This window comes from Neomonachus schauinslandi, chromosome 9 (genome assembly GCF_002201575.2).
Source record: "Neomonachus schauinslandi chromosome 9, ASM220157v2, whole genome shotgun sequence".
Lineage (NCBI taxonomy): Eukaryota > Metazoa > Chordata > Mammalia > Carnivora > Phocidae > Neomonachus > Neomonachus schauinslandi.
Window position 1 is genome coordinate 89,565,242 of NC_058411.1, and position 25,825 is coordinate 89,591,066.

The following is a 25,825-nucleotide window of genomic DNA, read 5'->3' on the forward strand; positions in this document are numbered from 1 at the left end:
ATTTGTTCCATTTCTTTGAAAAAAGTGGATGGTATTTTGATGGGGATTGCATTGAATGTGTAGATTGCTCTAGGTAGCATTGACATCTTCACAATATTTGTTCTTCCAATCCATGAGCATGGAACGTTTTTCCATTTCTTTGTGTCTTCCTCAATTTCTTTCATGAGTATTTTATAGTTTTCTGAGTACAGATCCTTTGTCTCTTTGGTTAGATTTATTCCTAGGTATCTTATGGTTTGGGGTGCAATTGTAAATGGGATCGACTCCTTAATTTCTCTTTCTTCTGTCTTGTTGTTGCTGTATAGGAATGCCACTGACTTCTGTGCATTGAGTTTATATCCTGCCACTTTACTGAATTCCTGTATGAGTTCTAGCAGTTTTGGGGTGGAGTCTTTTGGGTTTTCCACATAAAGTATCATATCATCTGCAAAGAGTGAGAGTTTGACTTCTTCTTTGCCAATTTGGATGCCTTTGATTTCTTTTTGTTGTCTGATTGCTGAGGCTAGGACTTCCAATACTATGTTGAATAGCAGTGGTGATAGTGGACATCCCTGCCGCGTTCCTGACCTTAGGGGGAAAGCTCTCAGTTTTTCCCCATTGAGAATGATATTTGCTGTAGGTTTTTCATAGATGGCTTTTATGATATTGAGGTATGTACCCTCTATCCCTATACTCTGAAGAGTTTTGATCAAGAAAGGATGCTGTACTTTGTCAAATGCTTTTTCTGCATCTGTTGAGAGGATCATATGGTTCTTGTTCTTTCTTTTGTTAATGTATTGTATCACATTGATTGATTTGTGGATGTTGAACCAACCTTGCAGCCCAGGGATCAATCCCACTTGGTCGTGGTGAATAATCCTCTTAATGTACTGTTGGATCCTATTGGCTAGTATTTTGGTGAGAATTTTTGCATCCATGTTCATCAAGGAAGTCTTGATAAATTTTATGTTTCCAGGAATTTATCCATTTCTTCTAGGTTGTCCAATTTTTTGGTATATAATTGTTCATAGTGGTCTCTTTTGATCCTTTGTATTTCTGTGGTATCAGTTGTAATGTCTCCTCTTTCATTTTTATTTATTTGAATCCTTTTTTTCTTCATCTAGCTAAAGATTTGTCAATTTTATATTTTAAAAAAAAACACCTTTTAGTTTCATTGACTTTTTTCTATTGTCTTCTTTGTTATTTCCTTCCTTCTGCTAACTTTGGGTTTAGTTTGTCATTCTTTTTCTAGTTCCTTGAGGTGTAAAGTTAGGTTGTATGTTTGATATCTTTCTTTTTTCTTGATGCAGGTAGTTATTACTATAAAATTCGTTCTTAAGATGGCTTTGACAGCATTCCATAGTTTTGTATATATTGTATTTCTATTTTCATTTGTTTCAAGACATTTTTTTAAATTTTTCTCTTGATTGATTCTTTGACCCACTGGTTGTTCAGGAGTGTGTTGTTTAATTTGTGCATATTTGTGATTTTCTAACTTTCCTGTTACTGATTTCTAGTTTTATAAAATTTGTGGTTCAAAAAGATATTTGGTATGATTTCAATCTTCTTAAATTTATTAATACTTGCTTTGAGCCCAAACATATGCTCTATATGCTCTATCCTGGAAAATGTTCCATGTGTGCTTGAGAAGAATGTATATTCTGCTGGTGATGGATGGATGGTAGGTTCTATAAATGTCTGTTAGGTCCATTTGGTCTAACATATGGTTCAATTCCAATGTGTCCTTGTTCATTTTCTGCCTGAATGATTTACCCATTGCTGAAAGTGGAGTATTGAAGTCTCCTACTATTTAATTGTTGCTTAATATTTTTAGGTGTTCTGATGTCATTCTATTTACAATTGTTATAGCTTCTTGATGAATTGCCCCTTAATTATATAATGATCTTCTTTGTCTCTTGTTACCATTTTTGGCTTACAGTATATTTTCTGTAATATAATTATAACTATCCCTGCTCTCTTTTGGTTTCTACTTGCATGAAATATCTTTTCCATCGCTTCATTTTGAGTGTGTCCTTAAAGCTGAAGTGAGTCTTGTAGGCAGCATAATGTTGGCTGTTGCTTTTTTTATCCATCCATCCATCCACTCTATGTATTTTGATTGGATTATATAATTAATTATAGTTAGGTAAGGATTTACTGATGTCATCTCATTAATTGTTTTATGGAATCTTTGTGGCTCCTTTGTTCCTTTCTGCCTCTCTTGTTGCCTTCCTTTGTGAATTGATGATTTTCCATAATGGCTTGCTTTGATTCCCTTCTCTTTATCTCTTATGGATTTGCTTAGGTTTTGCTTTGTGCTTACTGTGAGGGTTACATAAAACATCATATAAGTCTATTTTATGCTGATAATTTAACTTTGCATACCCAAAACTACTCTTTTACTCCCCCCCCCTTTTATGTTTTTGGTGTCACTGTTTACATCCTTTTATATTGTATCTCTATGAAGAAATTATTACAGCCATAGCTAATTTTTAATATTTTGTCTAACTTTTATACTAGAATTAAGTGGTTAACACACTACCATTCTACAGTATTAGGATATTCTGAATCTAACTATATGCTTACCTTTACCAGTGTGTTGTATATTTTTATATAATTTTTTGTTATTAATTAGTGTCCTTTCATTTCAGCTTGAAGAACTCCTTTCAGTATTTTTGTAAGGCAGTTCTGGTGAACTTCCTTAGGTTTTGTTTGTTAGAGAAAATATCTCACCTTCACTTTTGATGGACACATTTGCTTGTTAAAGTATGCTTGGTTGGCCATTTTTTTTTTTCCTTTTAGCTCTTATCTGGAACTGATGAGCCATTGCTAGCTTTGAAGATGGAAGAAGGCCATGAGGCAAAGAATGTACACAGTTTCTAAATGAGTAAAAAAAATTCTTCCACAAAACCTGTAGAAGAAACACAGCTCTCCTAACATCTTGATTTTAGCCTAGTGAGACTCATTTTGGATTTCTGACTTCCAGGAGTGTAAGATAATACGTTGTGTTGTTTTAAATTGCTAAGTGGTAATTTTGTTACAGTAGTAAGAGGAAAATAATAGAGTCTCTGGTGCTCTGTTTTCTTACTGTGTATAAGGAATTCTGGTAATAAAAATTTTGTGAAAAAATGAAACAAAAATGAAAGCCAACTGATAATGTAAGCAATGGAATTGAATATATAATGTAAAGACAGAAAAATAAAGTGATTAATTACCTAATAGAGATAATTACTTTATCATCTAATAGTGATTACGTCATCCTGAAAAAGAAATTTTTGATATATTAAGGAGGAGAATGCTGAATTTGGTATTTTAGATCTATGATATAAACCTTTCCTCAATAAAGAAATAAGAAAAACATGTCATAAAATTTTTTCAACAAGTGCTCTAGCCAAAGCAAAATAGTCACAAGTGAAAGATAAAATGTAGTAAAAGTTGAAAAGGTCATTTATGAGGATAGATTCAGGAAGCATGTGACTCTTGATGGATATGCAATATGAGAAAAAGCAATGGGATAGAAATCTGTAAAAACATATTCATGATTAAAAAAAAATCACAGAGGGGCGCCTGGGTGGCTCAGTTGGTTAAGCGACTGCCTTCGGCTCAGGTCATGATCCTGGAGTCCTGGGATTGAGTCCCACATCAGGCTCCCTGCTTGGCAGGCAGTCTGCTTCTCCCTCTGACCCTCCTCCCTCTCATACTCTCTGTCTCTCATTCTCTCTCTCTTGCAAATAAATAAAATCTTAAAAAAAAAAATCACAGAGACTCTCGTGCAGCCTTTGTTTTCAACTTAACTTTTTATCAATGCATATAAACATTTTTAAAAATGTACAGATCAGCTCAATGAATTTTCAGAATTTAATACATGGTGCTCATGTTACCAGCACCCAGAAACAATATTCAGCACTCTAGGAGCTCTCTTTTCTAATCACCCATTTCCAAGGACAACTATTATCTTCACTCCTAACACTATAGATTAGTTTTGCCAAATGCTGATTTATCAGTGGATTCATACAGGATCTACTCTTTTGTTTCTGGCTTTTTCCCCCCCTCAACTATGTTTGTATGATTTGATCATACTGTTGAATATAATTGTAATTTGCTCATTCTCATTTCTGGCAGTATTTCATGATATGAATATTCCATAATTTATTTAAACTTCATATTATTGATGGGCATTTGGATAGTTTGTTTTGATTATCAAATAAATAGTGCTGTTATAAACATTTTATATCTTTGGTGTACAGAAACATGCACATTTCTGTAAGGGATGTACCTGGGAATCGTAGACATGCCAGGTTAAAAGTCTGTATACGTTCAATTTTAGTAGATATTGGCAGCTATCCAAAATGGTTGTACTAATTTAAACTCCCACGAGCATGTCAGCCTTTTATTCTAAGAAAATGTAGGTTTCAATTTTTTAAAGTTTTTTGTCTGTTTCAAGTTTTTATTTGAATTTCAGTTAGTTAACATACAGTGCAATATTAGCTTCAGGTGTACAATATAGTGATTCAACAATTCCATACATTACCCAGTGCTCATCACAAGTGCATTCCTTAATCCCCATCACCTATTTCACCCATCCCCCCACCCACCTCCCTTCTGGTAACCATCAGTTTGTTCTTTATAGTTGAGTCTGTTTCTTGGCTTGCCTTGCTCTTTTCTTCCCCTTTGCTCATTGTTTTGTTTCTTAAATTCCACATATGAATGATATCATACAGTATTTGTCTTTCTCTGATTGAACTTATTTCACTTAGCATAAAACTCTCTAGCTCCATCTATACTGTTGCAAATGGCAGGATTTCATTCTTTTTTATGGCTAAGTAATATTCCATTGTGTGTGTCTGTGTGTGTGTGTGTGTATATATATATGTATATATGTGTGTGTATATATACATATGTATATATATGTGTGTGTGTGTGTATATATATATATATATATATATACTACTTCTTTCTTATCCATTCATCAGTCAATGGACACTTGGGCTGTTTTCATAATTTGTCTATTGTACATGCATATATCCCTTTGAGTTAGTATTTTTGCATTCTTTGGGCAAATACCTAGTAGTGCAATTGCTAGATCATAGGGTAATTTTATGTTTAACTTTTTGAGGCACCTTATGCTGTTTTCCACAGTGGCTGCACCAGTTTGCATTCCCACCAACAGTACAAGAGGGTTCCATTTTCTCCACATCCTTGCCAACACCTGTTGTTTCTTGTGTTGTTGATTTTAGTCATTTTGACAGGTGTGAGGTGCCTTTGGAATTGTCAATATTAATTATAAAGTTGTATTCAGTATAATGCAAAAAAAATGAAGTGAAATAACTGGAAACTGAAGAAATAGAAATTTTTTTGCAGAGGATAAGATTTTATACGCAGAAAACCCAAAAGTATGTACAGATAAACTATGGATCGAATTAAATTAATTAAACAAATTAAAAGGCAAATTATAATTCATTAGCAATAGTCTGAAAATGAAATTTAAAGTATTTCTAATAACACTCCGAAAACGCCAAGGAAAAACAATAAAGTATGTACAAGATTTATATGCTGAAATATAAAATATACTGAGATAAGTTACCAAAATCCTAAATAAGTAGGGAGATATGCCTTTTTCATGAGTTGGATGACTCAATAAAGTTAAGATGACAATGATCCTAAAACTTACCTATTGATCCTTGCCTGGTCATGGCAAGAGTAAAGGGATTCTTCCTATAATATTAATTTTTTTTAGATAACGTTGGGTAGAAGTCAAATCAATATGTTTGCCTCTATAATAACAGGACTATAATTAAAGACTAGAAAAAAATCCAATTTTATGTATCTATAAAATTGATTCAGTATTATTTTACTGGTAGCTAAAATCCCTAAAAATTATTCATTGTAAATTTAAGAGTAAAAGATATATCTAAACTGTATCAGGTGAAGATTTATGTTAGACAAAAAGAATTTTTCTCTCTTTTGTGAACTCATATATTTTTATAAGAGAAAAGGGATTTTTAATTGATTAAAGATACAGCACATATTAAAACCATTGGAAATACAAATAAAATCCTATGGAAACACACATGTCTACTAGTCTATGCAACCACACAGAGAATACATAGAATTCTATTTCTGACAAATAGGAATATATCTTTGTTTTCAAGTCACTAGGTACCATTTATAATATTTTGCTATGTATCATCATTATATAATAGAAACAATTCAATAACTTCCAAACTCCAAATATGATACAAGCCATAGTCTTTAACATAAAGCAAAAAAGTAGACATTAATAACTAAAATATAAACACAAAAGACTTTGCCATTAAAAGGCACTATCTCAGAAGACTTTTGGGTAAAACAGAAACCAAAATCACAACTACATTCTGGATATGTTCTATCTCTTGGTCAACATGGTGATTTCATGTATACGTGTGTGTGTGTATAGCTGGGTTCTTCCCATAGGAAGTTCCATGGACTTCCTATGTTTCCTATTTGTATTCTCCCCTTACAACTATGATTGTTTCATTATTTCTTAGAAGTTTTTGTTAGAAAGTTGATTATAACTTATTTCTGCTGTGTTCCATTTTTTAATTGCTGGGTTAAAAATTTCATGTTTTTGTTAACTTTTTTCTATTGAGTATTAAAAATCTGTGTTAGTTTGCTAGGGCTGTCATAACAAAAATGCTATAGGCTGGAGGACCTCAACAACAGAAATTTATTTCATCATAGTTCTGGAGGCTGGAAGTCCAAGATCAAGGTGCCATCAGGTTTGATTTCTCGTAAGGCCTCTCTCCTTGGCTTACAAATGGCTAACTTTTTGCTGTGTCCTCACATGGCCTTTTCTCTGTGAATACATATCCCTGGTGTCTCCCTATTCTAAGGACACCAGTCTTATTAGATTAGGGCTCATTCAAATGATCTCATTTAACCTAATTGCCTATTTAAATTCCTATATTGAAATGTAGTCACATTCTGAGGTGTACTGGGGGTTAGAACATCAAAATGTGAATTTTGGGGGACACAATACAGTCTAGAATAGGTCAGTAGGAAAGTTGTCCTGTTCTTCATCACATTTTTTCATATGGTATCTTGGCATGAATGCTGTGTCCATTCCCTTTTTATTTCTTATATTAGAATTAGTTGGATTTTTCTCTATAATTAGGAGTCTCTTGACTGTGTGTGTTGACTGAGTGGGGGTTGGTTTCTCAGGGCTGTTTTCTAGTCTTTACCTCTCAAGGGCTCCCTTCTTAAAATATGAAACATTTTCTTTTAGAAATGGTTTGGTTGCTAAGAACTGGTATAAAACAGTTTTAAAAGTCAGTCAAAATTTGTATCAAAAGATTTACAAGAAGAACTATTTGAAAATAGCTTCTGGTAGTCCATAAGAGTAAAGCAGTCTTAAAAAAAAAAAAAAGTGTTGGGAAGGTCACTCCGGAATATGAAACTATACGTTAGTTTTAAACTCAAGTACCTAAATCTCTAGCTAAATGCTCTAGGATAGAACTTTACTTTCCTTCAGCCTTTCAGTCCTATCACTCCCAGCTACACATATACCATGATTCAAAAAACAACTTTTCCTTGATTAGTGATTGATTGTATTTCTGCAAGGAACTCAGTTAGCTCTAGAATTTAACCAGTATTATTTGCCATAAAAAGGTCAGTAGCATTCCAAGGAAACTTAAACTATTTACCTTCCAAATATAAATATATATAGTATAACTTTATTTTTATGGAAATTCAATTTTCTATAATAATTCCATTGTCTATAAAATTATTTGGCTTCTAAAGCTAATAACAGATTAATTTTGTTATAGCAAAACTTTCAGAAGAAAATAAATAATTATTTTTTTAAAACATAGGCATCAATATGGCATGTTTTGTAAGGCAAAGAATTACCAATTTTTTTAGCTGGAGTAAACAAGATACTGTATACGAATAGTTTTAGGTATCAAAATAATGATCAATATGTAAATGATATACTCATACCTGACAACCAGAGAAAAATATTATTCCCCAAATCCTCTTTAAATTCATCATTAAAAAAATTACTCGATTCTGGAAATGCTTCCTGGAATGTTGCATAGATGGCCTGTGCCAAACAGTCAGGATACACCTACCAAAAATAGAGTCATATTAGAATAATTTTATATTTTATATAGTATATGTCAACTACCAAAGAAATTATTATTAAGTATGTGAAAATACATGTTCCTTTTTTCTTATAGCTTGCATTTGGCCACTTATAACTTCTTTGTACCCCTAATTGAGGGACATGAACAAAGAAGAGTTGAAAATAAAGTCAATTTGGCTATTTGTTCACATTTTAGAAAATTTAATTTGGATAAAAAGATGAATTTAACAATTAAGATAAAGTTTGATGATTCTATTTTAAGTTTTGATGATTATTTCGTTTAGAAAATTTAATTTGGATAAAGGATGAAGTTAACAAGATTATGTTTGATGATTATATTTTAAGATAAAGTTTGATGATTATTTCATTTAACCTTGGTATTGTTATCCTATTTTAGAAAGTGACATATACAGATCATTATAATAAAAAGTATATTTATGTATTTTTTAATTAAAATATAATTGACATATAACACTGTGTAAGTTTAAGGTATACAACATGTTGATTTGATACACTTACATATTGCAATACGATTACCACTATAGCATTAACTAACACCTCTATCACCTCACATAATTATCATTCTGTGTGTATGTGTGTGTGGGGGGGGTAAGAGTAGCAAGCATATTTTTATTTATTTATTTATTTATTTTTACTTTTTTATTTTATTTTAAAGATTTTATTTATTTATTTGACAGAGAGAGTGAGAGAGCACAAGCAGGGGGAACAGTAGAGCGAGAGGGAGAAGCAGACTCCCTGCTGAGTAGGGAGCCCTATGCAGGGCTTGATCCCAGGACCCTGAGATCATGACCTGAACCGAAGGCAGATGCTTAACCATCTGAGCCACCCAGGCGTCCCGCAAGCATATTTTTAAATAACTTAAGTCTGTTTAGGTGAGTTAATATATTGCAGTTACTACTGTATTGTTTACATATGAAAACTATGATCGGATATCAACAAATATATGGTTCTACCATTATTCTATTAGACTTAAAATCCCTAAACTACTAAATTCCTCTTAGGAAGTAACTAAACATAAAAGTTACATTTTTCTTTAAATTTAAAAAAAAATTTATTTATTATTCTGGTATTCAGCAACCAAATAAATATCTAAAATCACATTTAGCCCTTAATATTAAATGTAAAATTTTGCAATCTAAGTGTCCCTTAGAGGTCACTGTCCCAATCCTTGGGAGTGTGTAAATGTTCATTTATACAGCAAAAGGGCTTTGCAGGTTTCATTAAGTTAAAGATCTTAAAATGGGGAGATTATATTGGATTATCCAGTGGGCCTTAATTGCAATCACAAATGTCTTTATAAGAGGAAGGCTATGGAAATTTTTACTACAGAAGAGAAGAAGGCAATGGGATGGCAGAGAAAAGAGAGTAGAATAATATGACCAGACTCCAAGAAATGCTGGCAGCCACCAGAAGCTAGAAAAGGCAAGAAATGGATTCTCCTTTAGGGCCTCTTAAAGAAATTGGCCCTGTTGATACCTTGATTTTAGTCCTGGAAGACTCATTTTTGGACTTCTGGCTTCTATAACTCTAAAACAATGAATTTTTATTGTCTTAAAAGTCACTAAATTTGTGATAATTTGTTATAGCAACAATAAGAAACTAATACAGTCATCTACTCCAGGTGGTAAGTGATAATATTTGCTGATAAGTGATAATATTCTTTGAAGAACGCCATGATTTTTTTTGGTGGTGGGGGGGGAATGTTTTAACATATTTGTATATTTAATTTTACTGAAATGAATCATGAACATTTTTACTACCAGGAACAATAATATATTTTGGTATAAAAAATCATACTATTAAAATTAAAAGGTTGAACAAGGTGAATAAGGGGAAATTCTAAAAGCTTTCTGTGAATATCTCATCTTCATGATTAAGGATCAAGTGTCAAATTGTGTTGGGAAAATTTCTGAAGGTCTATCATTGTATGACACTGGAAGAAAGTGAAGTAAAAGTCACACTAAATATGTTTAGATTCAGCTAATTTGTACTGAATAGTGGGACATGACGATGACTTTAAAATTCTTAAAAATTAATAAATTTCTCTTTGTTAGGTCCAAGGTAAATCAGATGAGCAAGCAGTAACAAAACCCTGACTTGTTTGAATGAGTTAAAAATAATGGAAATTTGTCAATAAGAGATAAGACTTTATTTCTACTTAAACAGCTCTGGGGGAGATAGATGTATAGCAAGGTGTCCTCATTCTCAAGCATAAACGGGAAGTATTAAAAGAAGACTGAACCCAGGCCAAGGGGTCAAATCACCAAGATGTACATCTTATTCTCAAAGAGGCTTTGAATCTTGATTAAACAACTTCTTATTTCTCCTCAGAAAAAGCCACAAAAAATAGGGACCCAGAAGAAAATCAAGTCGTGATTTGAGAAAGGTTATAAATATAACATCTATCGAAAGGCATATCCATCCCAGGGGAGAACATTTGGACCAAAAGTGTAGGGCTATAAATTGGAGAATGGGGGATATGCAATGGTGCCAGTACTTTCTTTGCCCACTTTAAATAGGCCTGTTATCCTTTTCTCAAGAGCATTATGTTAAAGCATGCTTGATTTCATCAAACCATGTGGGTAGGCTAGGCTCATTCACCACAAAAGGATAGACTAAGTAAAAGATTATGGATAGGAGAAACAGCTGTTTTTGTCATTTCTAGACAATTTGCCAAAAATCCTAACCATTAACTAGCTTTTATATGGAAATAAGAAAAAATACTTCAAAATTAGCAGAGAAAATCCTAGTCCATCTTTCAGAACACCACTATTCTACAAAATGACAATTTATGAATCACAGTTCTAATCAAGCTCTTCCAGCTATGGAACTGAGAGACTAAATGTGTTGCCAAGATCACCCAGGTAATTAGTAGCAGATTCTGAACATGAGACCAAGTCTTATTCCCAGTCCACTACTGGTTTCCTTTTATAGACACTGCACATATATGGCTTTGAGTAAGAAAGATAGGTGAAGACTGAACATATTGTCTGGCAATGTAAGTTTGTTTATATTTTCATTGTGAAGGATATTTTACTGTTTTTAAGTTTGTTTTACCCAAGAAAACAGTTATCAACTCCAAAATATGAATGTATATCTGATTTACAGATGTCAACACAACAAAGCATCTGAATGTGACTTCTGCTTTGAGGTGCTGGATGTTTAAATTTAAAAGTATGTAATGAAATTCCTACACATTTTATTTTTCTTTTATTTTTATTATTTTTTTAAATACTGTAATGTATTATTTGTTTCAGGGGTACAGATCTGTGATTCAACAGTCTTACACAATTCACAGCACTCACCATAGCACATACCCTCCCCAATGTCCATCACCCAGCCACCCCATTCCTCCCAACCCCCTTAACTCCAGCAACCCTCAGTTTGTTTCCTGAGATTAAGAGTCTCTTATTGTGGGGCGCCTGGGTGGCTCAGTTGTTAAGTGTCTGCCTTCAGCTCAGGTCATGATCCTAGTGTCCTGGGATCAAGCCCCGCATTGGGCTCCCTGCTCTGAGGGAAGCCTGCTTCTCCCTCTCCCACTCCTCCAGCTTGTGTTCCCACTCTCCCTGTCTCTCTCTCTGTCAAATAAACAAATAAAATCTTAACAACAACAACAAAAAGAGTCTCTTATGGTTTGTCTCCCTCTCTGGTTTTATCTTGTTTCATTTTTCCCTCCCTTCCCCTATGATCCTCTGCCTTGTTTCTCAAATTCTTCATGTTAAGTGAGATCATATGATAATTGTTTTTCTCTGATTGATTTATTTCGCTTAGCATAATACCTTCTAGTTCCATCCATGTTGTTGCAAAAGGCAAGATTTTGGTTTCTTGATGGCTACATAATATTCCAGTGTGTGTGTGTGTGTGTGTGTGTATTTATCACATCTTCTTTATCCATTCATCTGTTGATGGACATCTAGGCTCTTTCCATAGTTTGGCTATTGTGGACATTGCCGCTATAAACACTGGGGTGCAGGTGCCCCTTCAGATCACTACACTTGTATCTTTGGGGTAAATACCCAGTAGTGCAATTGCTGGATCATATGGTAGCTCTATTTTCAACTTTTTTGAGGAACTTCTGTACTGCTTTCCCGAGTGGTTGCACCAGCTTGCATTCCCACCAGCAGTGTAGGAGGGTTCCCCTTTCTCCGCATCCCCACCAACATCTGTCATTTCCTGACTTAACTCTAGCCATTCTGACTAGAGTTAAGTCAGGTATCTGACTAGGTATCTCATTGAGGTTTTGATTTGGATTTCCCTGATGCTGAGTGATGCTGAGCACTTTTTCATGTGCCTGTTGGCCATTTGGATGTCTTCTTTGCAGATGTCTGTTCATGTCTTCTGCCCATTTCTTGATTGGATTATTTGTTCTTTGGGTGTTGAGTTTGATAAGTTCTTTATAGATTTTGGATACTAGCCCTTTATCTGATATGTCATTTGCCAATACCTTCTCCCATTCTATCGGTTGGCTTTTGGTTTTGTTGACTGTTCCTTTACTGTGCAAAAGCTTTTTATCTTGATGAAGCCCCAATAGTTCATTTTTGCCCTTGCTTCCCTTGCCTTTGGCGATGTTTCTAGGAAGAAGTTGCTGCGCCTGAGGGCAAAAAAGGTTGCTACCTGTGTTCTCCTCTAGGATTTTGATGGGTTCCTGTCTCACATTTAGGTCTTTCATCCATTTTGAGTCTATTTTTGTGTATGGTGTTATGTGTCTATTTTTGTGCCAGTACCCTACTGTCTTATGATTACAGCTCTTGATGATTACAGAAAAATGATAATTTTATAGGTAAACAAAAAACCAAGAATATACACAGAATAAGATAGTGGTTTTCAAATTATCAATATGCAAACAAAATACCTATACCACACTAAGGAGATTCTGTAAGACTTTTAGGCAATGGAATACAATATAATGAGGGGGAAACATCACTTTTAAAACATGACCATTACTTACTTTACTTCAGGAAATTTGCTTTCAAAGTAACAAAATATGTTCTAATAGGTGTTTAAATAAAATGACTATTTTTAAAATTTCATTTGTTCTAAAAATGCTTAGTGTAACCAGTTAATTTCTATGTTTACCTGAAGGAATGCATCTTTTCGACTTGTAGGGATGCTCATGAAAAGTATCACATAGCTTTCTGAAATTCTGTCGAACAAGGAATCTTGATTTTCTCTGTCAGGCTTAAAAAATAAAACATGTATGAAATTAAAAACATAAATATTATAATTTAAAGTTGGAATTTGTACACATAATGTCAGTAATTTTATTTATTCTTAAAAGGCAGATCAGTTGCTGCAGTGAGAATGAGCATGGGTTTGGTACCATGCAGAGCTGAATTTGAATACTGGCTTTATTATTCATTAGTTGCCTTACCCTGGGCTAGTTAATCAGTCTTAGTTTCTTCATCTGCCAAATGTATGTAAAATATACATATGTAGTAAAATAAGGACAAGAATCATGTTTAGTTTGGCTTTGTAATTCAAGCACTTAGCACAGTGCCTGGCACACAGAAAGCACACGTTTGATGAGTTAATGAAGGTTCCTGCATTAAAGCTGGCATGTAGAGGCAATCAATGATTATTACTTTCTCTTGTCCTATATCTACTCCAACTCTATCATTAACAGTAACTCAGTATGAAATTAAAGCACTTACTAGGATGAGACAACCACAGCCAGAACTAGTAAAATTGTGACATGATGGCTAAACTAAGACACGGTAAATATGTTGTAAGAAGAAAAAAATGTATAGATAATAATAATGTCAATATTATAGTAAAGTCCTGAGAGGATGAGCTTGGGAAGATGATATAGTAGGGATTCCTGAGCTCACCCCATCCACATTTACAGCTAGGTTATCATCCATATCCAAGTTAGTAAACCAGAGCTCAATTTGAAGACTGGCAGAACAAACTCTACAACTAAATTTAGAGAAGAAATTGCCTCTGAAACATTAGGAAGGTCAGAAAGATAGAGAGAGACTGCCCTCAGGAGGGAGGGAGCTGCTTGCCTGAAGAGGGCAGAGAAATGGGCCCTCACAACAGGCAGCTCACACAGGGAAAACTAATCTCCATAACATTTGGCTTTAAAAACTAAAAGGGCTGAATTCCTCCTGTTTGATAACCAGTGCTTTAAAAGTCACCTGACTCAACACTGGGTGAGCCAGGAGGTCAAGTGATAGCTGAGTCATCACCCTTAAAGGGACAGCAGCCTGTGCAAAGAGGCAACATAAAAATGACAGTTTACACAATGCTGAGGGCAAATGGGAAATAAGTCTGTTCATACTGACTTCAGATGTGTTGGTAGACTTCTCCAAAAATGAGGGAGCTGGCAGGCGCCTTTTCCTTCCCCACTCCCCAGCATAAATACAAAACCACCTGCAGGAGGCAAGGCTATAAAGACACTTATAGCCTTGGCCCAGGGCTCAGGGCAAATTTTGTTAAAGCTGCATGTGTGCCCTGTCCAGCTGCCAGGTGTACAACTGCTGCTGTGTGCCACACCCAGCCACCACACCACGCCTAGCTGCATGCCCCCAGCCACCACGCCATGCGTAGCTGCATGCCCCTGGCCACCATCACATGCTGGGCCCAGCCTTATGCTCCCGGCTGCCCTGGCACACAGTTCCCAGGTAAAGCAGCATGTTGGGGGATCCAGCATAGGCCTAGTGGCCCAATGCAAATCTTGCTAACACTGCTGCCCCACTTCCAAGTTCCCCTTCAGGCAAGTCCCCTCAGAACTGACCTGCCTGAGTCCCATTAACACCATGGAGAGGAAGCACAGCCCACAACAGGCAGAGTCAGTACAGATGACTGCACAGAAAGGAAACGTGACTCAAACACAACAGCAGGTTATAAGCAAAACACATAGGATACTCTCCTTAATGCCAAGTTCTGGTGAACAGGGGACACTACACTGCAGCGCACTCTAGGGTCTCCCCTTCATAAAGTCACTACTTTCAAGAGCAGAAGACATAGCTGACTTTCTTAACACAAAGAAACAGACACACAGAGGTAGATAAATGAGAAGACAGAGAAATTTATCCCAAATGAAAGAACAGGACAAGGCCATAACCAGAGATCTAAGCAAAGCAGATATAAGTAACACACCTGATGAAGCATTTAAAACAATGATCATAAGGATACTCACTGGAATTGAGAAAAGAGTGAAAGATATGAGTGAGAGCCTTACCAGAGAGATAAGAAATAACATAGTGGAGATAAAGGGCTCAATAAATGAAATGAGAAACACGCTTGATGGAATGAATAGCAGGATGTCAGAAGCAGAGGAATGAATTAATGACAGAGAAGACAGATTAATGGAAAGTAATCAAGCTTAACAAAAGAAAGAAAAAAGTTATGCAAAACTAGAAAAGACTTGGGAACTCAATGACTCCATCAAATGCAATAATATTCGTATTATAGGAGTCCCAAAAAAAGAGAGAGAAAAGGGGCAGAAAATTTATTTGAAGAAATAATAGTTGAAAACTTCCCTAATCTGGGGAAGGAAACAGATGTCCAGATCCAGGAGACACTAAGAACTCCTATCAAAATCAATAAAAGCAGACCCACACCAGACATATTGTAATTAATTTTGCAAAATATAGTGATAAAGAAAAACAAATCTTAAAAGCAGCAAGACAAAAGAAGTCAGTAACTTACAAGGGAAAACCCATAAAGTTAGCAGGAAATTTTACAACAGAAACTTTTTAAGCCAGAAGAAGGGAGTGGCATGATATATTCAAAGTGCTGAATGGGAACAATCTGCAGCCAGGAATACCCTATCCAACAAGACTATCATTCAGAGTATAAGGAGAGATAAAGAGTTTCCCAGACAAACCAAAACTAAAGGAGTTTGTGACCACTAAATCAGCCCTGCAAGAAATATTAAAGGGAACTCTGAGTGGAAAGGAGAGACCAAAAGTGACAGTGTAACACAAAACAGGGAACACAAAAGTAATAAAAATGAATATTTCTATAAAAAATAGTCAAGGGTATAAAACATGATACAATATATCTAAAATGTGGGTGGAGGGGAGGAATAGGTTCAAACTTTAACAACCATCAATTTAATATGGACTGATATATGCAGAAGAGGTTATATGCAAACCTAATGGTAACAATATGCCAAAACAACTAATAAATATACCAAAAATAAAGGGAAAGAAATCCAAATATATCACTAAAAAAATCACCAAAACATGAGAGAAAGACAAGAAAGGATCAGAGAAAATCTTCAAAGACAACCACAAAACAAGTAATGAAATGGCAACAAATGCATATCTATCAATAGTTACTCTAAATTTAAATGGACTAAATGCTCCAGTCAAAATACATAGGGTGACAGAATGGACAAAAAAAATAAGACCCACCTATATGCTGCCTACAAGAGACACATTTTAGACTTAAGGCATCTGCGGATTCAAAGTGAAGGGATGGAGAAACAGCTATTATGCAAAGGATGTGGATGTCAAAGGAAAGCCAGAGTAGCAATACTTAAATATAGGACAAAATAGACTTTAAAACAAAGGCTATAACAAGAGGCAAAGAAGGACATGATACAATAATAAAGGAGACAATCCAACAAGAAGATACAACAATTGTAAATATTTATGCACCCAACATAGGAGCATCCAAATACATAAAATAGTTAATAACAAACATAAAGGAACTAATCAGTAATATAATAGTAGTAGAAGACTTTAACACCCCACTTATATCAATGGACAGATCATATAGACAGAAAAGCAACAAGGAAAAAATAGCTTTGAATGATGTACTGGAACAGATGGGTTTAACAGATATAGTCAGAACATCCCATCCTAAAACAGCAGAATACAGATTCTTTTCAAGTGCAAACAGAACATTCTCCAGAATAGATAACATATTAGCCCAGAAAACCAGCCTCAACAAATTTAAGAAGATTGAAGTCATACCATACATCTTTTCTGATCACAATGCTATGAGAATAGAAGTCAACCACAAGAAAAAATCTAGAAAGACCACAAATAAATGGAGGTTAAATAGCATGCTACTAAACAATGAATGGATCAACCAGGAAATAAAATAAGAAATAAAAAAAGTACAAGGAAACAAATGAAAATGAAAACACAGCAGTCCAAAAACCTTGGGATGCAACGAAAGCGTTTCTAAGAAGGAAGTTTATAGCAATACAGTCCTATCTCAAGAGACAAGAAAAATCTCAAATAAATAAACAAACCTTACACCTAAAGGAGCTAGAAAAAGAACAACAAACAAAATCTAAAACCAGCAGAAGGAGGGAAATATAAAGATTAGAGCAGAAATAAATGATACAGAAACTAAAAAAAAATAGAACAGGTCAATGAAACCAGGAGCTGATTCTTTGGAAAAAAAAAAATCAATAAAATTAATAAACTTCTTCTTTGCTGATTTGGATGCCTTTTATTTCTTTTTGTTGTCTGATTGCTGAGGCTAGGACTTCTAGTACTATGTTGAATAGCAGTGGTAATAATGGACATCCCCGCTGTGTTCCTGACCTTGGGGGAAAAGGTCTCATTTTTTTTCCCATTAAGAATGGTATTCGCTGTGGGTTTTTCATAGATGGCTTTTATGATATTGAAGTATGTACCTCAATCCCTAGCACTGTGAAGAGTTTTAATCAAGAAAGGATGCTGTACTTTGTCAAATGCTTTTTCCGCATCTATTGAGAGGATCATATGGCTCTTGTTCTTTCTTTTACTAATGTAGTATATCACATTGATTGATTTGCAGATGTTGAACCAAGCTTGCAGCCCAGGATAAATCCCACTTGGTCATGGTGAATAATCCTTTTAATGTACTGTTGGATCCTGTTTGCTAGTATTTTGGTGAGAATTTTTGCATCCATGTTCATCAGGGATATTGGTCTGTAATTCTCCTTTTTGATGGGGTCTTTGTCTGGTTTTGGGATCAAGGTAATGCTGGCCTCATAAAACGAGTTTGGAAGTTTTCCTTCCATTTCTATTTTTTGGAACAGTTTCAGAAGAATAGGTATTAATTCTTCCTTAAATGTTTGGTAGAATTCCCCTGGGAAGCCATCTGGCGCTGGGCTCTTGTTTGTTGGGAGACTTTTGATTACTGCTTCAATTTCCTTACTGGTTATGGGTCTGTTTAGGTTTTCTATTTCTTCCTGGTTCAGTTATGGTAGATTACACTTCTCTAGGAATGCATCCATTTCTTCCAGATTGCCTAATTTGTTGGCATATAGTTGCTCATAATATGTTCTCATAATTGTTTGTATTTCTTTGGTGTTGGTTGTGATCTCTCCTCTTTCATTCATGATTTTATTTATTTGGGTCCTTTCTCTTTTCTTTTTCATAAGTCTGGCCAGGGGTTTATCAATCTTATTCATTCTTTCAAAGAACCAGCTCCTAGTTTCGTTGATTTGTTCTACTGTTCTTTTGGTTTCTATTTCATTGATTTCTGGTCTTATCTTTATTATTTCTCTTCTCCTGCTGGGTTTAGGCTTTATTTGCTGTTCCTTCTCCAGTTCCTTTAGGTGTAGGGTTAGGTTGTGTATTTGAGACCTTTCTTGTTTCTTGAGAAAGGCTTGTAGTGCTATATACTTCCCTCTTAGGACCACATTTGCTCTCTCTATTATTGTATTATTATTGATGTGTATTTTTGATTTTGTTATTAATTGGCTTATATAATTGACTGCTCCCATGTTAGGGTCATAAATATTTACAATTGTTAGATCTTCTTCTTGGATACATCCTTTAAGTATGATATTGTGTCCCTCTACATCTTTTACTACAGTCTTTGATTTAAAATCCAATTTGTCTGATACAAGGAGTGCCACCCCAGGTTTCTTTTGATGTCCATTAGCATGATAAATGGTTTTCCACGCCCTCACATTAAATTTGGAGGTGTCTTTGGGTCTAAAATGAGTCTCTTGCAGACAGCGTATCAATGGGTCTTGCTTTTTCATCCAATCTGATACCCTGTGCCTTTTGATTGGGGCATTTAGCCCATTTACATTCAGAGTAACTACTGAAAGACTCAACTTAAATTGCGAGAACTCATACAGGAATTCAGTAAAGTGGCAGGATATAAAATCAATGCACAGAAATCAGTGGCATTTCTATACACCAACAACAAGACAGAAGAAAGAGAAATTAAGGAGTCGATCCCATTTACAACTGCACCCAAAACCATAAGATATCTAGGAATAAATCTAACCAAAGAAGCAAAGGATCTGTACTCAGAAAACTATAGAATACTCATGAAAGAAATTGAGGAAGACACAAAGAAATGGAAAAACGGTCCATGCTCATGGACTGGAAGAACAAATATTGTGAAAATGTCTATGCTACCTAGAGCAATCTACACATTCAATGCTATCCCTATCAAAATATCATCAACTTTTTTCAAAGAAATGGAACAAATAATCCTAAAATTTGTATGGAACCAGAAAAGACCCCAAATAGCCAGAGGAATGTTGGCAAAGAAAAGCAAAGCTGGTGGCATCACAATTCCAGACTGCAAGCTCTCTTACAAAGCTGTAATCATCAAGACAGTAGGGTACTGGCACAAAAACAGACACATAGATCAATGGAACAGAATAGAGAGCCCAGAAATGGACCCTCAACTCTATGGTCAACTCATCTTTAACAAAGCAGAAAAGAATGTCCAATGGGAAAAAGACAGTCTCTTCAACAAATGGTGTTGGGAGAATTGGACAGCCACATGCAGAAGAATGAAACTGGACCATTTCCTAACACCATACAAAAAAATAGACTCAAAATGGATGAAAGACCTAAATGGGAGACAGAAATCCATCAATATCCTAGAGGAGAACACAGGCAGCAATCTCTTCAACCTCAGCCACAGCAACTTCTTGCTAGACACATCTCCAAAGGCAAGGGAAACAAAGGCAAAAATGAACTATTGGGACTTCATCTAGATAAAAAGATTTGCACAGCAAAGGAAACAGCTGACAAAATCAAAAGACAACTGACAGAATGGGAGAACATATTTGCAAATGACATATCAGAAAAAGGGCTAGTATCCAAAATATATAAAGAACTTACCAAACTCAACACCCAAAGAACAAATAATCCAATCAAGAAATGCGCAGAAGACATGAACAGACATTTCTGCAAAGAAGATAGATCTCCTCAGGCAAGGGAAACAAAACAAAAATAAATTATTGGTACTACATCAAAATAAAAAGCTTCTGCACAGCAACGGAAAAATCAACACAACTAAAAGGCAACCTACAGAAGGGGAGAAGATATTTGCAAATGACATATCTGATAAAAGGTTAGTATCCAAAATATATAAAGAAATTATAAAACTCAACACCCAAAAACCAAATAATCCAATTAAAAAATGGGCAGAAGACATAAACAGACATTTCTCCAGAGAAGACATCCAGATGGCCAGCAGAGACATGAAAAGATGTTCATTAACATTTACCATCAGGGAAATGCAAATCAAAACTATAAGGACATATCACCTTACTTCTGTCAGAATGGCTAAAATCAACAACACAAGAAACAAAAGGTGTTGGAGAGGATATGGAGAAATGGGAACCCTCCTGCACTGTTGGTGGAAATGCAAACTGGTGCAGCCACTCTGCAAAACAGCATGAAGGTTCCTCAAAAAGTTAATCCAACTTATGATCCAACAATCCCACGACTGGATATTTATCCAAAGAATACAAAAACACAATTCAAAGTGATACACACACCCATGTGTTTATGGCAGCATTATTTACAATAGCACAAATATGGAAGCAGTCCAAGTGTCCATCAATGAATGGATAAGGAAGATGTGATATATTGCAACGCAATATTATTCAGACATAAAAAATGAAATCTTGCCATTTACAATGACATGGATGGAGCTAGAGTGTATAATCCTAAGTGAAGTAAGTCAGTCAGAGAAAGACAAATGCCCTATGATTTCACTTATATGTAGAATTTAAGAAACAAAACAAACGAGCAAAGGGAAAATAAGAGACACAGAGAGAGAAACCAAGAAACAGTCTTTTAATTATAGAGCACTGATGGTTACCAGAGGGGTGGGGATTGGGGTGTTGTGTTAAATAGATGATGGAGATTAAGGACTGCAGTTATTGTAAGGAGCACCAGGTGATGTATGGAAGTGCTGAATCACTATATTGTATATCTGAAACTAATATAACATTTATGTTAACTGGAATTAAAATAAAAACTTTAAAATAAAGCACTAGCATCCTGAATTCTTGCTCTATTAAGCAGTGCAAAAATGAATTAGAGTCTACATACATGAATTAAGTAATAAAAATAAAGAGTCCAAATTTATCCATAATGTCACTTATAGAAGCACAAACTGGCATTAATCAATTTTGGTAATAAACACCAAAAATTATCAAATTTAGTCATAGTTTTCTACAAAATTGGCAAGCCAAACGAGCTGGGATTTATAAATGCATAGGACCTTAGACCTAAAATGGAAGTTGGTTACCACCTAGCTTAAATCCCTCTATTTTAGTGATTGCATTAATGTTCAGAAAGATTAAGAGGTTTAAGATTATACAAGTTAAGTAATTGAGAGGCAGACCAAAATCTAGATCTTCTAAGACCCAACAGAGCTCCCATACTTGTGTAATAAGTTTATGGAAGGACAAAATAGCAAAAATAATAAATATTAATAGTTAGCAATGTTTGTAATAGACAGTGGTTCTAAGATACAGGGTTGTGTTAGAATTAAATGAGATTCTATATATATACGTAACTTAGTAGTCAAGAAATTTAGCATGCTTCAACTATACAATCTATACTTAATGTGTATGAAGAATAGAAATGATCTCAAACAAAAAGTTCCAGAATATATATTTAATTAATATTAAGTCAACCTAGTGCCCATACCATAAATACCTCCACAGGAGACTAAACGCCAAGATGGTATGGTCATTTTTAATAAATATTTTGGTATGGGAGCGCCTGGGTGACTCAGTCAGTTAAACTTCTGCCTTCGGCTCAACTCATAATCTCAGGGTCCTAGGATTAAGCCCCACATTGGGCTTCCTGCTCAGCAGGGAGTCTGCTTCTCTCCCTCCCTCTGCCCATCCCTCCCACTTTGTGCTTGCTCACTCTCTGTCTCTCTCTCAAAAATAAATAAATAAAATCTAATAAATAACTTAGTAGCTAAATATTTCAGTATGCTTGAAAAGAAAATGTGTCCTGCAGCTGTTGAGTATTCAGGTTACCAGCATATCCATTAGATCAAGCTATTTAACATATATTAAATCATACTTGCATTCTGGGAATAAATCCCATTGGTCAGAGTATATAATCCTTTAATATGCTGCTGAATTGAGTTTGCTAGTGGTTTGTTGAGGATTTTTGCAGCGATATTCATCAAAGATGATATTGGTGTGTAGATTTTTTTGTTTCTTATAGTATCTTTGGCTTTGGTATCAGGGAAATGCTGGCCTCATAGAATGAGTTAGGAAATGTTCCCTTGTTGATTGTTTGGAAGAGTTTGAGAAGATTAGTATTAATTCTTTTATGTTGCTAGAATTCATCAGTGAAGCCATCTGGTAGAGGGCTTTTCTTTGTTGGGAGGTTTCTGATAACTGATTCAATCTCCTTACTAGTTAGTTATAGGTCTATTCAGATTGTCTATTTCTTCACGATTTAGTTTTGGAAAATGGCATGTTTCTAGGAATTTGTCCATTTCCATATAGGTTATCCAATTTTGTTATCACACATTTGTTCATAGTATTCTTATAATCCTTTTTATTTCTTTGGTGATAGTAATGTTCCCACTTTAATTTCTGATCTTAGTAATTTGAGTCCTTTGTCTTTTTCTTAGTCAATCTAACTGAAGTTTTGTCAATTTTGTTGATCTTCTCAAAGAACTAACTTTTTGTTTTGTTGATTTTCTCTATTGTTTTTCTATTCTCTATTTGTCTCCATTCTAATCTTTATTATTTCATTCTTTCTGCTAGTTTAGGGTTTAATTTGTTCTTCTTTTTCTAGTTCCTTAATGTGTAAAGTTAGGTTGTTGATTTGAGATACTGTTTTAAAATGTGTTTACAGCTATAAATTTTTCTTTTAGCATTGCTTTTACGACATCTCATAAGTTTTGTTATGTTGTATTTTTGTTTTCATTTGTCTCATGGTATTTTATAATTTCTCTTGTGATTTCTTCTTTGACCTTTGGTTATTTAGGAACTCTTATACATTAATGATGGGAGTATTAATTTGTACACTCAGTTTGGAAACAATCTGGCATTATCTTGTTAAGGTGAACATTTTCATACCTAACAACTCATCAATTCCATTCCTTCTTCATGTATTTTTTAATTTTTGTTTGAGACCTGGACATCTTCATAGGACAGTAAAACCTGAGGCATTTATGCTTGGAAATAGGTGTGCTTCTTCTTTTATTAGCCTCTAGGGGTTTGAGTCCATTAAGTGTTAAGCTGTATCTGGGTTTTATTTCTGCTATGCTTACTGTCTGTGAAACACAGGCTTCCAATTCCTCTGAAATCACCTCTTTCTAGGATTCCTGAAGGACCGGCTTTTGGATTCATTGATTTTCTCTAATTCCTTCTTTGTTTTTCAGTTTTTCCTTTTATTAGTTGCCTCTCTGATCTTTATTATTTCCTTTCTTCTGGTTATTTTGGGTTTATTTTATTCCTCTTTTTCTAGTTTCTTATGATAGAAGCTGAGGTCATAGTTTTTGAGAACTTTACTTATTTCTAATATAGTTATTTTAGTCCTCTAAATTTCTAAATACTGCTGGAGTTACATCCCACAAATTTTATTTTATATTTTTAAAACATAATTATTTATTTATTTGAAAGAGAGAGAGAGAGAGTGAATGCATGAGCAGTGGGGGAGGGGGAGAGGGAGAAGCAGACTCCCACTAACCAGGGAGCCTGATGCAGGGCCTGATCCCAGGACCCAGAGATCATGACCTGAGCCAAAGGCAGATGCTTAACCAGCTGAGCCAACCAGGCACCCCACATCCCACAAATTTTAATGTGTATTTTCATTAAATTCAAAATACTTTCCAACTTCTCTATTGATTTCTGGTTTGACCCACAGTTACTGAGAAATGTGTTATTTAGTTTCCAAATATTTGAGGATTTTCTGGATAGCTTTCTATTGATTCATTTATAATTCCATTTTGGTCTGAAAACATACTGTTTGACTTGAATTAGTTTTAAATTTATTAGGATGTTTTCCTAGCCCAGAAAGTAGTTGGTAAATATTTAATGTGTTCTGTTGTTGTTGGGAGGAATATTTAATAAATGTCAAATTAGATCAATTAAGCTGGTTGACAGTATTGCTCGTCTTCTATATCATTATTGGTTTTCTGTATAGTCTACCAATTATTGAGAATGAGGTACTGAAACACCTAACTGTACTTATGAATTTTCCCATTTATCCTCAAGTTTTAAAAGTTTTTATTAAATGTGTTTCAAAGCATTTTTACTAGGTGCATATATCTTTAGGATTGTTTTGTTATATTGATGAATCAACCACTTTATCATCATACAATTACTCTCTTTTTCCCCTGGCAACATTCTTTGTTTTGAAATCTACTCTATATGATGAATTCAAAAAAGTTGTTAATTTTATAGGTTATATGGCTTTTCTTTGTTGTTATATGGGTGGGAATGATGTGCTTTCTAGCTTTCTGAATCTTTTTGGAAGCCCGAGTCTCAAGGGCAATTTTTAAAAACATTAAGCATATTGAAATATCATTACTAAAATTCTTCTAGTCAAACATCATCAGGGAAACTTTTGTCATTAGCCTATACATTGGCCAGCGATTTTTGGAACACTGTGTTCTAAAAATATAATAATAATAATAGTAATAATAATAATGACAATGATGATGGTGATGATAGATACATCCACTGAACACTTACTATATATGTAGCTCCATATAAACAAACAACTTTACATGCACTTTCTCATTTAACCCAACAAACATGTAAAGTAGGTGATTTTTTTATTTATGAAAGATTTAGAGAGGTAAATAACTATTCTAGGTCACATCATTTACTAACTGGGTAAACTTGTTTTTGAAAGCCAGATCTCTTAACTCTATTATATTGAATCTCATATTACATTTATATAGTATTTCATAGTTTACTAGGTGTCTTCTCATTCATGTCACTTTTAATACAACAACCCTAGGGGAAAAAAGCAGGATATATGTTATCTTCTACATGTTTTGTTTTTTAGAGATGAGATAAGTGAAGCTCAGGAGTGATTTTTTGACTAGCCCAGTCTCAAACTTGGGAAAACAAGATTTAAATTCTAGTTTTCTGGATCCAACTTCAGTATTTTTTCTACTAGACCAAGTTATCACTAAATCATGGGCAATAAACAAGGGAAATTGGGTTTTATATTAATCATATAACAATCACTGAAATAACTTTTAGAGCCACCATACTGAAGCATGCTATATTCTAGAGTATGATTATATATTTTTTCATATTATACTCTTGGTAACTAAATTGAACAAGTGGTTCATGGTTTTACTATATTCCAGGTATAAAACCAGTACTATTTATTCTTCCAAAGTAGATAGAACTTACGTATTTTGCATCCATTTTAACATATATATTTATATATATCATATATATATTTAGCAATAAACCCTCTTAGAAATAAAATCATAGATAAAATGCAATGAACTAAACAGATGAAAGAGGAAGAGTTCTAGTTAAATAATGGA

At 34.5% G+C, this 25,825-nt stretch overlaps 1 protein-coding gene across 1 annotated transcript in view; it reads right to left on the reverse strand.

The window, feature by feature from the left end:
• The window catches only part of FAM227B (family with sequence similarity 227 member B), a 207,468-nt gene that overhangs the window by 157,430 nt on the left and 24,213 nt on the right, over positions 1–25,825 (reverse strand). The window contains 2 exon segments of the mRNA XM_044917859.1: positions 7,951–8,083; positions 13,199–13,300. Coding sequence (XP_044773794.1) covers positions 7,951–8,083; positions 13,199–13,300 — 235 coding nt within the window.